Source organism: Schistocerca nitens, chromosome 1 (genome assembly GCF_023898315.1).
Source record: "Schistocerca nitens isolate TAMUIC-IGC-003100 chromosome 1, iqSchNite1.1, whole genome shotgun sequence".
In the NCBI taxonomy this organism is placed as follows: Eukaryota; Metazoa; Arthropoda; class Insecta; order Orthoptera; family Acrididae; genus Schistocerca; species Schistocerca nitens.
In genome coordinates, this window is record NC_064614.1 from 1,216,092,448 (window position 1) to 1,216,105,897 (window position 13,450).

Sequence of the window (13,450 nt, forward strand, 5' to 3'; positions counted from 1 at the left end):
GCCCGTCACCCTGGGACATTGGACTCCCATCAATGGCCATCCTGCCAGGTGGCCTTTGTTGTGGCTGGGTGGTGCCCGTGGGGATGGCCCCTGTTCGGAGTGGGTGGCATCAGGGCGGATGACATGCCATGAGGCGTAGTATGTCACTCTCGCTGGTGGCCCACCACCAGCAGTCTCTCAGTGGGCAAAGTCTAACCTTAATGCTAAGAAATTACCCCAAGTCATTCCCCTCCCTGGCCACACAATGGGAATGCCAACCTCAGGATGGCAGAGCTTATTCGCCCTGGTACCTCGTGTGTATGAGAGTTGATGGGGAATCTTTCATGTCCATGAAGCCTCAGTGTTTTGTGGAGCATTTGGAGGACAAGTTTGGTGAAGTGGAGGGCTTGTCCAAAATGCGGTGTGGGTCAGCTTGGATAAAAACAGCATCCTCTGCCCAGTCACAGGCATTACTTGCTTGTGGCAAGTTGGGTGATGTTTCGGTTACCACCATGCCTCATAAGAGCTTAAATATGGTCCAGGGTATTACATTCCACAAGGAACTTCTTTTGCAGTCTGACGACTAGCTACGAGCCAATTTAGAGTGGCAAGGTGTTCATTTCATCCAGCGCATCCATCGTGGTCTGAGGGATAACCAGGTTGCCACTGGTGTCTTCATCTTGGCATTAGAGGGTGACACATTGCCCGAGAAGTTCAAGGTGATGGTCTACCTCTGTGACGTCAAGCCATATATCCCTTCCCCCATGTGGTGCTTTAAGTGCTGGAAGTTCAGCCATATGTCTTCCCGCTGTACTTGCAGCCCCACCTGTTGAGATTGTGTATGTCCATCACATCCCAATACTCCATGCTCCCCAAGTCCCATCCGTGTCAACTGCCGAGGGCATCATTCACCTTGCTCGCCATACTGCAGGATTTTACAGAAAGAGAGTAAAATCATGGAATATAAGGCCCTGGACCGACTGACCTATACTGAAGCTAAGAGGAAATTTGAGTGCCTACATCCTGTGGCTATCACCTACTCATACGCCACTGCTATGAGAACGGTTCTCGCCCATTAGTTCCTCGAATTCCTGTCGCCTCTCAGAACTGGTAGACTACACCTGCCCCCTTGATGTTGGGGGGATCACTTCCCTCCCTGTTGCTCCCGCACCACCTATTTAGGGAGCAACCCCCCACCACCACCACCACCATTGGGGATTTCAGTCCCCACTTCTGAGACAGAGAGGCATAATTCCTCTTGCTAGGAAGGGGTCCCTTGGGTCACTCCCGTCCCAGGTTTCCTCTAGTGGGAAAGATGCACCTGCCAGTGGATGAAGAGTCCAAAAGCAGCTGGTCATAGGGCTTCACGCTCATCCTCAGTCCCAGAGACTGATTCAGTGAAGGCCTCCCAGCCAGGGAAACCCAAGGAGCAGCAAGAGAAATCCGAAAAGAAAACCCCTAAGACCAAGGAAATTGCGGTGGCACCCACACCACCACTATCTACAAGCTCTGCGTCTGAGTATAGGGTGGAGATTTTGGCATCCGCTGAGGACCTGGATCTCGCCGGATCCTCAGACACAATGGATATAGATTGCTCAGGCAAAAAGTTGGTGGCAGCACGTGACCCTGAGATGTAAACTGCCTCATTGAATGTTCCATGCCTTCCCAGTTTCACGATGATGTTATCCTCCAATGGAATTGTGGCAGTTTTTTCTGCCGCCTGGGTGAGCTATGGCTACTGTTAAGGTTTACACCTGCTTTCTGCATTGCCCTCCAGGAAACCTGGTTCCCGCAATGCAGACCCCTGCCCTCCGCGGCTGTAAGGGATATTACAGGAACCATAGCAACTATAATAGAGTGTCCGATGGAGTTTGCATTTATGTCCAAAACTCAGTCTGTAGTGAACCTGTGCCCCTTCAAACCCCTCTTGAAGCTGTGGCTATCAGAATATGGACGACACAGGAAATAACAACTGTCTACAATGTATATCTTCCTCCAGATGGTGCAGTATCCCTGAAAGTATTAGCTGCACTGATTGATCAACTCCCTAAACCTTTCCTACGTTTGGGAGATTTTAATGCTCATAACCCCCTGTGGGGTGACACTGTGCTTACTGGCCGAGACAAAGACGTTGAAACTTTACTGTCTGAGCTCGACCTCTGCCTCTTAAATACTGGCGCCGCCACACATTTCAGTGTGGCTCGAAGTAGTTACTCAGCCATTGATTTATCAATTAGCAGCCTAGGACTTCTCCCATCTATCCACTGGCAAGCACATGACGACCTGTGTGGTAGTGACCACTTACCAATCTTCCTGTAACTGCTCCGGTGTCAGGCCCATGGACGCCTGCCCAGATGACCTTTAAAGAAGGCAGCCTGGAAACCTTTCACGTCTGATGTAACCATCGTCTCTGCCCCACATACTAACATCGATGTGATGGTTGAGCAGGTAACTACAGTGATCATTTCTGCAGCGGAAAACATGATCCCTCACTCCTTATTGTGCCCCCGGTGAAAGACAGTCCCTCAGTCGTCGTCGGAAGTCACGGAGGCAATTACAGAGCATCAGCGAGCTCTACAGTGACATAAGCGACACCATTCCCTAGAGCATCTGATAGCCTTTAAGCGGCTCCGTGCCCGTGTACGCCAGCCTATAAAATGACGGAAACCGGAGTGTTGGGAGAGGTACATGTCGTCCATTGGGTGCCATATGTTGCCTTCCCAAGTCTGGACGAAGATCAGACATCTTTTTGGGTACCAGGCCCCAACAGGTGTCCCTGGCCTTACCATCAATGGCATGTTATCTACTGACGCAAATGCAATTGCCGAGCGCTTTACTGAGCACTATGCTCGGGCCTCTGCTTTGGGGAACTACCCCCCCAGCCTTTCGCACCCACAAACGTCGTATTGAAAGGAAAGTCCTCTCGTTCACTACACGCCACAGTGAACCCTGTAATGCCCCATTTACAGAGTGGGCGCTCCTCAGTGCCCTTGCACATTGCCCCAACACAGCTCCTGGGCCAGATCGGATCCACAGTCAGATGACTAAACATCTCTTGTCTGACAACAAGCATCATCTGCTCGTCGTCTTCAACCGGATCGGGTGCGATGGCATCTTTCCATTGCAATGGCGGGAGAGCACCATCATCCCAGTGCTCAAACCCGGTAAAAACCAGCTTGATGTGGATAGCTATTGGCCCATCAGCCTCACCAATGTTCTTTGTAAGCTGCTGGAACTATGGTGTGTTGGCGGCCCATGAGTCTGCTCTTGAGTCTGCCATCCGAACATCCTTATCCAGACACCAACACCTTGCTGCCGTCCTTTTTGATCTACGCAGAGCGTATGACACCACCTGGCGACATCATATCCTTGCCATATTATACAGGTGGAGTCTCCGAGGTCCGCTCCCAATTTTTATCCAGAATTTCCTGTCACTCTGTACTTTCCGTGTCCAACTTGGTACCTCCCATAGTTCCCCCCATATCGAGGAGAATGGGGTCCCACAGGGCTCTGTATTGAGTGTATCACTATTTTTAGTGGCCATTGACGGTCTAGCAGCAGCTGTAGGGCTGTCCGCCTCACCCTCTCTGTATGCAGACGACTTCTTCATTTCATACTGCTCCACAAGTACTGGTGTTGCTGGGCGGCACCTACAGGGAGCCATCCACAGGGTGCAGTCATGGGCTCTAGCCCATGGCTTCCAGTTTTCGGCCGCTAAGTCGTGTGTCATGCACTTCTGTCGGTGTCGTACCATTCATCTGGAACCAGAACTTTTCCTTAATGATGATCCACTCACTGTAGTGGAGGCATATCGATTCTTAGGACTGGTTTTCGATGCCCGATTGACTTGGCTACCTCACCTTCATCAGCTTAAGCGGAAGTACTGGCAGCACCTCAATGCCATCTGCTGCCTGAGCAACACCAACTGGGGTACAGATCGCTCTATTCTGCTGCAGCTCTACAAAGCCCTTGTACAATCCTGCCTTGACCATGGGAGTCTGATTTATGGTTCGGCGGCGCCCTCAGCGTTGCGTGTACCCGACCCAGTACTCCACTGTGGCATTTGCCTAGCTCAGGAGCTTTTAGAACGAGTCCGGTGACCAGTGTCCTGGTGGAGACCGGAGTCCCTCTATTGCAGATTCGATGTGCACAACTGCTCGCCAGATACATTGTACACATTTGTAGTTCTTCTGAGCATCCGAATTAACTCCGCCTTTTTCCACCCACGGCAGTTCATCTTCCGCATCAGCAGCCCAGGTGAGGGCTAACAATTGCTGTTCGCATGCGATCCATTCTGTCTGAACTGGAGTCCTTCCTTTTACCACCTCCCATCCAGGTCTGTCCGCATACACCTCCATGGTGTGCGCCTAGGCTGCAGATTCGTCTGGACCTTTCGCATGACCCTAAGGACTCAGTTACTCCTGCTGCTCTCCGCTGTCACTTCCTCTTGATTCTTGATGTGTTCCGGGTCTCTGAAGCGGTTTACACTAACGGTCCGATGACTATTGGTCATGTTGTCTTCGCCTACGTCCACAGAGGAATGGACGGCATTCCTTGCCCGATGGCTGCAGTGTATTCACTGCAGAGCTGGTGGCCATCTCTCGTGCACTTCATTATATCTGTATGAGGTGTGGCTAGAAAAAAACCGGACTAGTACTGGTGAAACAATAAAACGAATGCAATAAGGCTGAAAGTCGCGTGGCCTGTCACGTGACTCTCGCTCCGCCTACTGCTCGAGTTTCATCTGCCTCCTGCACTCAGTCTGCCCGTGGCGTCTGTTTTAAGTAGTTGACGTTTTGTCTGTGCGTCGGAAAATGTTGAGTGTTCAGAAAGCACAGCGTGTTAACATCAAATTTTGTTTCAAACTAGGAAAATCTGCAAGTGAAACGTTTGTAATGTTACAACAAGTGTACGGCGATGATTTTTTATCGCGAACACAAGTGTTTGAGTGGTTTAAACGATTTAAAGATGGCCGCGAAGACACCAGTGATGACACTCGCACTGGCAGACCATTGTCAGCAAAAACTGATGCAAACATTGAAAAAATCGGTAAACTTGTTCGACAAGATCGCCGTTTAACAATCAGAGCAGTGTCTGAGTTAACAGGAGTTGACAAGGAAAGTGTTAGGCAGATTCTTCATGAAAGTTTCAACATGAACAAAGTGTGTTCAAAAATGGTTCCAAAGTGTCTCACAATTGAACAGAAGGAACGCCGAAGAATGATTTGTTCTGACATCCTGGAAACTCCTGTTAACTCGGACACTGCTCTGATTGTTAAATGGCGATCTTGTCGAACAAGTTTACTGATTTTTTTCAATGTTTGCATCAGTTTTTGCTGACAATGGTCTGCCAGGGCGAGTGTCATCACTGGTGTCTTCGCGGCCATCTTTAAATCGTTTAAACCACTCAAACACTTGTGTTCGCGATAAACAATCATCGCCGTACACTTGTTGTAACATTACAAACGTTTCACTTGCAGATTTTCCTAGTTTGAAACAAAATTTGATGTTAACACGCTGTTCTTTCTGTACACTCAACATTTCCGACGCACAGACAAAACGTCAACTACTTAAAACAGACGCCACGGGCAGACTGAGTGCAGGAGGCAGATGAAACTCGAGCAGTAGGCGGAGCGAGAGTCACGTGACAGGTCACGCGACTTTCAGCCTTATTGCATTCGTTTTATTGTTTCACCAGTACTAGTCCGGTTTTTTTCTAGCCACACCTCGTATATCTGTTCATGCCCTGGGGAATTGTTTCTTCTTTTTACTGACTCCTTGAGCAGCCTACAAGCTATCGGCCAGTGCTACCCTCACCATCCTTTGGTAGCATCCATCCAGGAGTCCATCTATGCCCTGGACTGGTCCCGTCATTCAATGGTGTTTGTGTGGACTCCACGACACTTCGGCATCCCAGGCAACGATCGTGCTGACAGGCTGGTCAAACACGCTACGTGGAAACCGCTTCTGGATATGGGCATCTCTGAAGCTGATCTGCGTTCTGACTTACGCCGTAGGGTTTTTCGGCTTTGGAAGACGGAATGGCATAACAGTACACACAACAAACTGCGTGTCATTTAGGAGATTACGAATGTGTGGAAGTCTTGCAGGCCTCTCGCAGGGAATCAGTTGTCCTCTGTTGGCTCTTCATTGGCCGCGCTTGAGCAACCCACAGTTACCTCCTGCACCGTGAAGACCCACCTCAGTGTCGGTGCGGCATCCGGTTGACAGTGGCCCATGTTTTGGTGCACTGTGCCACTTTGACTGCCCAGCGACGAAATCTTGGGTTACCGGATTCGTTGCTGCTAATTTTATCTGACAACGCCTAATCGGCTGATTTAGTTTTACATTTTATTCGTGAGGGTGGGTTTTATCATTTGATCTAAGTTTTAGCACATGTCCGTCCCTCTGTGTCCTGCACCCTAGATGCACTAGGGTGGAGGTTTTAATGTGTTGCATAGTGGCTGGCTTCTCCTTTTTGATTCTCATGGTCAGCCAGCAATGCTAATCTGCTTTGTTGTTTTAATCTCTTCATCCCATTTCTTGCTTTTCTGTGGTTTTCTTGGCTTCTTTTGTCCATTTACATGTTTGTTGCCCTTCATCGTTCTTGTGAGTTTTCCTTTCATTCCGATTTGAGTTGTCAGTCTCGTTTGTTTTATTCTCACACATGTGGCATTGTTTTAATTGGAACAAGGGACTGATGACCTCGTAGTTTTATTCTTTCCCCCGCTCTTTTAAACCAACCAACTTGATCAGCTGAGATGCCTACAGTCTCAGCAATTTTATGATTTTTTTATTCAGTGGTCTTCTGTTATATTGTCAGTGGTTTCCTTTATGATGACCACGGTTTAATGGCTGGAGCATGCTTCGTCTCTGGTGCTTATCCAAGTATATTTAAATTCATTAATCTAAATGTAAGCGGTCTTCAGTGATGGTACAGTGTCCACATGAACTTCATCCAGTTTGTTTTGTTTTGTGCAGCAGTTCAACTCATCATATGAAAATGCTTAATAATAGCACAAAAATCTGTTTTCTCCATTTTCAATCGCAGCCGACACTCTGGCCAATTCAGATGGCTGTCAACGGTGAACTGTGTGCTATACATTATTTGAGTTCTTTGTATGGTTCTTGGAATAATCAAGCATACCAGTCATGAAGGTGCAACAGAAATGTTCCATTCTTTCATGGAAATTTACCAGACTTTCCCTAAACAACCCTCGTGTACTCAGTTCTGTACAACAAATAGTCAGTATAATTGATGTAGCATATGAACACAAGCCAGTAAACAGGGTGGAATGCTCCAATTTTTTGGGTGTGCATATTAATGAAAATTTTAACTGGAAGAATTATATTAGAAAGGTTCTTAAACAATTAAGTTCAGCTACGTCTAGCTCTTTGTGTGACTGCTAGTGTTGGAAACAAATTAATCAACTTCCAGACATATTTTTTGTAGTTCCACTCAGTAATGTCTTATGGTATAATTTTCTGGGTTGAGTCGCCACTTAGAAAGAGCACAAAAGTGAGCAGTAAGAATAATAACATAGTGTTCGCCCACAGTCATCATGTAGGTTCCTCTTTAAGGAGTTAGGAATTTTAGCTGCACTGTCACAATACATATATTTGCCTATGAAATTCATCATAAATAATCCATCACAATTTAAAAAGAACAGTGCAGTCAATACCTACAACACTAGAGGGGGGGAAATGATGTTATTTAATCATTATTGAAGCTGTCAAGGGCTCAGAAAAAAGTTCAGTATGCAGCAACAAACTTTTATTAACACTTGCGCAATAACAAGATGTCTGACAGGTAGCAAAGCGAGTTTTAAATCTGACCTAAAATAATTTCTCCTGAACAATTCCTATTCCATGTACAAATTTCTATTTAAAAACTGATAGTCTGTAAACCAAGTTTTTAAGTGTAGTTGGATGAGTACCTAAGACAAAATGTTTTCATTAATGTTAATGCTGATCATCTATACATATCCAGTAAACTGACTTGTTACACATCATTTTGGTAAAGGAATTACTGAAATGACCTACATAACATGTAACTAACATTATTTGCTCAACTGGTGAAGACATACAGATATTAAATTTGTTCACTTGTGCAAATATTTCAGTTCGGACTTACAAGTTGTCATTTTCTTGATGAGTACGGATGAGCACAAAAATTTTGTTTCATGAATGTTAAACTGTAAACCAAATCCTCTGAAGGCTTCTGTTAATTGCTGCATGAAAGTTATAATTTTAGTTTTTAATGTTGTGCCGTCATTTAGTTGTCTTGTGTGTCAGATCATATTTTCTATTAATTGGGTGTTGAGAGTTGATGTACGAATAAAATATAATAAAAGTGAAAATTACAGCTGGGGTTGGTTTTCAACACACATTAGCTGTTTCACATTGTCTATGGCTGCAGCACCCATACTGAAAAAGCTTTTTATCTCACAGTAGTAATTTTAAGCCACCTTGTCAATAGTAAAGATAAAACTCCACTATAAACAACAAGTTGTCTGTAAAGTAAAACAAAATTAGTTTTTCATTGTCTTTGGATGTCTCACAAAACACATAACAGCTGTTTTGTTTAATTTGGTCACACACACATGGATGTGTGTGTGTGTGTTATACAGGGTGTAACAGACTGACATTTTAAAAATTTGGGAGATTGTAGAGAATGACGTTTGGAATGTTTTGAAATGAGGAACCTCTGCCTAGAAATGTGAAATAAAGTTTCTACAGCCACCACTGGGTTGTTGAAAACCCACTCCTTACCTATTTGAGATAGGCTATTACCAGGTGAGATTCTCAGTGGACATTTGGGCTGGAATTCAGGGAGATCACTTTATTGGACCACACATCTTATCAGATTGTTTGGGGCCTGGGTGTTTGTATTGTCCTCATCATTTCATCATCATTCCTGACAGTGACAAGATTGGACTGTGAAAAAAATTGGACTGTTTGAAAATTGGGACTTTGTATGGGCGCTGATGACCACGCAGTTGAGTGCCCCACAAATCAAACATTATCATATCATCATTATCAGATCATTTGAATGGTGCATGGTATTTCAACTGTCTGGAGAATGCTTTGCCTGAACTTCTGGAAGATATTCCCTTGCAATTATGCACTAGTTTATGGTATCAGAATGACAGTACTCCAGTGCACTTTGATTGTCGAGCCAGGGCATTCCTCATGGACAAGTTCAAGTAAAGAGTAATTGGCAGAGATTACACAGTCCCTTGGCCTGCACACGCCCCTGACTCGCCCCTCTGTCGGTATGTGTAGTCCCCTGTGTGCTTAACACCTGTAGAAACAGTACCTGAGCTTATTGAGTGCATCTTTACAGCCTCTGATATCACGAGAAGGAAGCGTGGAGTCTTTCAGAGAAGTACACTAAACCTGGTTTGTTGTTGCACATTATGTGACAAAGTTGGTAGTCATCACTTTTGAACATACCGTATTTACTCGAATCTAAGCCGCACTTTTCTTCCGGTTTTTGTAATCCAAAAAGCCGCCTGCGGCTTAGAATCGAGTGCAAAGTAAGTGGAAGTTCTGAAAAATGTTGGTAGGTGCCGCCACAACTAACTTCTGCCGTCGAATATATGTAGCGCTACACAGGCATGCTTTGTAGGCACAAAGATAAATACTGGCGCCAAAACCTCCGCGTCAGTAAATAAATTTTTTAAAAAAAAGTGGAAGATGAGCTTTTTTTCTCCGCCCCGAGTTTCGACCACTGCATTTTCATACATTATCCAACGAAGTAAATACAAATTCCGTATTGTTCATCTTCGAATGTAGCAGAATTTCAATGTACTACGAAAATCCGACATGCAAGACTGTTTGGGATGTTTGTCAATATGGCCAACTCTACTTTCTGAATTTTTTCCTACCTGTGAGAAGAGATGGTTGCTAATAGGAACCTGATGAAATGTGAATCACATGCAGTATTCTCTTCACCTTAAAAATAATACGAATATCAACATTTTGCCATGTATTCTTTCGTGTTTGCTGCTATCTCATTTAAATCCTGTCTGCCTAATAAACTACGAAACTAGAGTGGGACAACAGCAAACGCGGAAGAATATACGTATCGTGTCATGTTTATATTCGTATTATTCTTATGCCTAATAGTGATACAGTCAGAAATGAAGCACGGCAACTGACTAGATTTTTAATTCTAAGATGACTCTAATTTCTGTGCAGAATTTGATGTACTAAAGAAATGGCCGCAAAGATTTTCAAACGGAGAAACATTTTCGCCTAACTCTCGTTCAGAACATGTTCTATCATACACAGTCTGTTATTTGGTTCTTGTTGATCATTATCAAAGAAAGCAGCAGTGTAAGTAACAACAAATAGTAGTCTCTTGCCATTGTTTCGCTAATGAGACGATTACTCTCTCTTTTTTTTTTTTTTTTTTTTTTTTAATTGTAAGCGGCGGTAGCGCGCACAAAAGCAAGCCATGCCGCGAGCGGCGACAGGCCGTAAACACGCACTATCAGAATGCGACAAACAATGCGTGACACAGTACAGTAATGCATTTTCAGCTTAGAGTGACGTAAACACCTTTAACAAAGAAAACAGCACTTATCAGATCAAAGCAAAATAAGCAATCGATTCAAACCAGACGAAGCATGTGAAAAAGGAAGGGTACCCGTATAAATACGGACGGAGCGCCAGACGCATAGCAATGGCTACCTGGTAAAGCTTAACTGCTAAGCTTACGACTCGAACCAAACTACTGTAGCTGTATCGTCATTCATTCGACCTAAATTGTGTCTCATACTACAATGGACCAAGTTTATTTCGATTTGGAGGTGCGGCCTAAAACTTTACTCTCCCCTTGAATTTCGAGTCTCAAATTTCCGGTGCGGCTTAGATTCGGGAAATTTTTTTTCCTTTATTTCGAGTCACATTTTTCAGGTGCGGCTTTGATTCGAGTGCGGCTTAGATTCGAGTAAATACAGTAACTCTAAAGTAGTGAAGCCACTGATTCAATTTACAGTATCTGATTATATTCTATTGTTTCCTCAATAAAAGTTTTCCAAATTAGAGTATTCTAGTGTGTCATTTAGCTTACCAAATGTATAGTGCTGTAGAAATTTTATTTCACAGTCCCAACTATATCTTCCTTATATCAAAAATTCAGAATTTCATCCTCTACAATCTCTCAAATTTTCAAAATATCATTGGAGGGCAGCGTGGAGGGTAAAAATCGTAGAGGGAGACCAAGAGATCAATACACTAAGCAAATTCAGAAGGATGTAGGTTGCAGTAGGTACTGGGAGATGAAGAAGCTTGCACAGGATAGAGTAGCATGGAGAGCTGCATCAAACCAGTCTCAGGACTGAAGACCACAACAACAACAACATATCAAAAATTCAGAATTTCATCCTCTACAATCTCTCAAATTTTCAAAATATCATTTTGTTGCATGCTCTATATCCATGAGGGGCAACAGTTTTGGTGTCCCATCAGATTACCTGTAGTGATTCCCACTGAGCCATCTAGTAATGTGGCACAGTGGCAAGACACTATACTCATGTTTGGGAGGACAGCAGTTTAAATCCAGAGCAGACCATCCAAGTTTGTTTTCATGTATTAAGCAGAGAATAGTAGAGAAATAGCTTGAAGGTATAGTTCAACAAACCCTCTGACAAGCACTTAATTGTGAATTGTAGAGTACTCTTGTAGATGTAGATTCCCTGAATTGATTGAGGCAAACACCTTTGAAAAGGATGTAGGCAGTGTTCTTCTCCACCCTCCCTGTCCAGGCTTGTGTTCCATCTCGGATGACCTAGTTGTCCATGGGTCATTAACTCGTAACATTCCTTTCCCACAGTGAACCTGTGCAACTCCTTTTATTGTATTCTCATATAAAAATGAATATTATATTCAACAACATTCTTCATTTATCTATTATTGTTTTGATTTTATTTCTTCGTGTGATGTCCTCTAAGAGTTTGATAGTTTTGTCGTGCCTACAGTAATCATCTAAAAAAATACATAGGCTGTACAGATGAATGTAAGAGAGTTTTGTGTGTTGCAGGAAGACGCTGTTTGATGCACAGAATGATCCTGACTACACGCCGCTACCTGAGGAACGCCCAGGTGGATTTAATTGGGCAGAAGCTGAACAGCCTGAACAGCCTGACCAGCCGCAGTGAATTTGTGCATGTGCCAGTCAAATAAAACAGTTTCCTTCTCTATTCTCTGCACAGACTCTGCAGACTTCTTTCATAATTATTGAGAAGGGGGAAAAAGAGCCTATTGTTAGACCTGGCATTGTGGTTCAGATCACAATCAGTGTAACCTCTACTGTTCACCATAGTTTGTAAATACTGAACCGCCTCTGGTGCAGTGAAGCTATGGGGCAGTTTATAACTGCTGGGTCAACTTTATTAAATCTCTTTGTGATGTTCAATCAATCACAATCTCACCAAAGAAAAAAGCACATAATAAATGCAGTGGAAAACTGAGTGATTCTTCCTTCTGTGATGTGGATGTGCTCTACATACGTAAGTAAAAGTGGGTTTTATTCCAAGAGCTATATATATTCACACTGTTGGATGGTAAGGTGTTAGATTTTGATCTACTCTAAAATTCAGTGACTGTCATACACTTGACTGTCTCATTTATGCACAAAAATGTATCCAATGGATGTGTTTGGAATGAAATGAGATGTTTACCAAATGTAATTAAATATTTTATGTGTAAGTCAGTTTGTTTACTACAAGATGCCATGACTTAATTAGGTCATTGTTGTTATTTCATAATCAAAACAATTTGTACCTGAATACCACATTATTTTTATTTATATTATCTTTCCTGGAACCGCACTGAATGTATAGTGTGGTACATGCATCAAAATGTGCAAAAAATAAGAGTTTTCCAAGAGACTGAAGAATATTTACCATTGGTGTCTTATAGTGTAATTCACTCGAAACATGAGGCACAGATGTAAATAAATTTACATAAAACATTTTATTCAATGAACCTATTTTGGCTCTGCCAGCAGTAATGTAATATGTGTATTAGCAATTGGAAGATTGGAATCTTATAATGCAGAGAATGTTTAATGGAAGAAACAGGTGATGTTAATAGAAAAGTCTGAAGAGATTAATAGAAAGAGTGAAGAGGAGGACTTTACCTGTCTTGTAATTCCAAGATGATACTAACCACTAATAGAATTTCTCTTTAATTGAGTAGATTCACTGGAAAACATTTTTACAAATTCATTTCATTTATAAAATTTATTGTGGAGCATAGTTTATTTAGTGTGCACTGAGGTGTTGCAGCTTGTATCATTATATGCCCGAAAACTGCATGGAACATTATCACAGAATGGTTTCCACTTCTGGCAGAATTATTTTCTGATACTCCCATTTAGGGCTGTGGAGAAAATTTGACTGGAAAACATCAGTAAGTGAAATCCTCAGATTGGAGCAACTGCCTGAACATATTGATGCCTT

At 43.3% G+C, this 13,450-nt stretch overlaps 1 protein-coding gene across 1 annotated transcript in view; it reads left to right on the forward strand.

Moving 5' to 3' along the window:
- LOC126201252 (derlin-2) overlaps window positions 1-12,962 on the forward strand; it is a 79,724-nt gene extending 66,762 nt beyond the window's left edge. Inside the window, exon 6 of the mRNA XM_049936771.1 lies at window positions 12,028-12,962. Within this exon, the coding sequence (XP_049792728.1) occupies window positions 12,028-12,145 (118 nt within the window). The 3' untranslated portion in view covers window positions 12,146-12,962. The remainder of the gene's footprint in view (window positions 1-12,027) is intronic.
- Window positions 12,963-13,450: the final 488 nt, after the last annotated feature.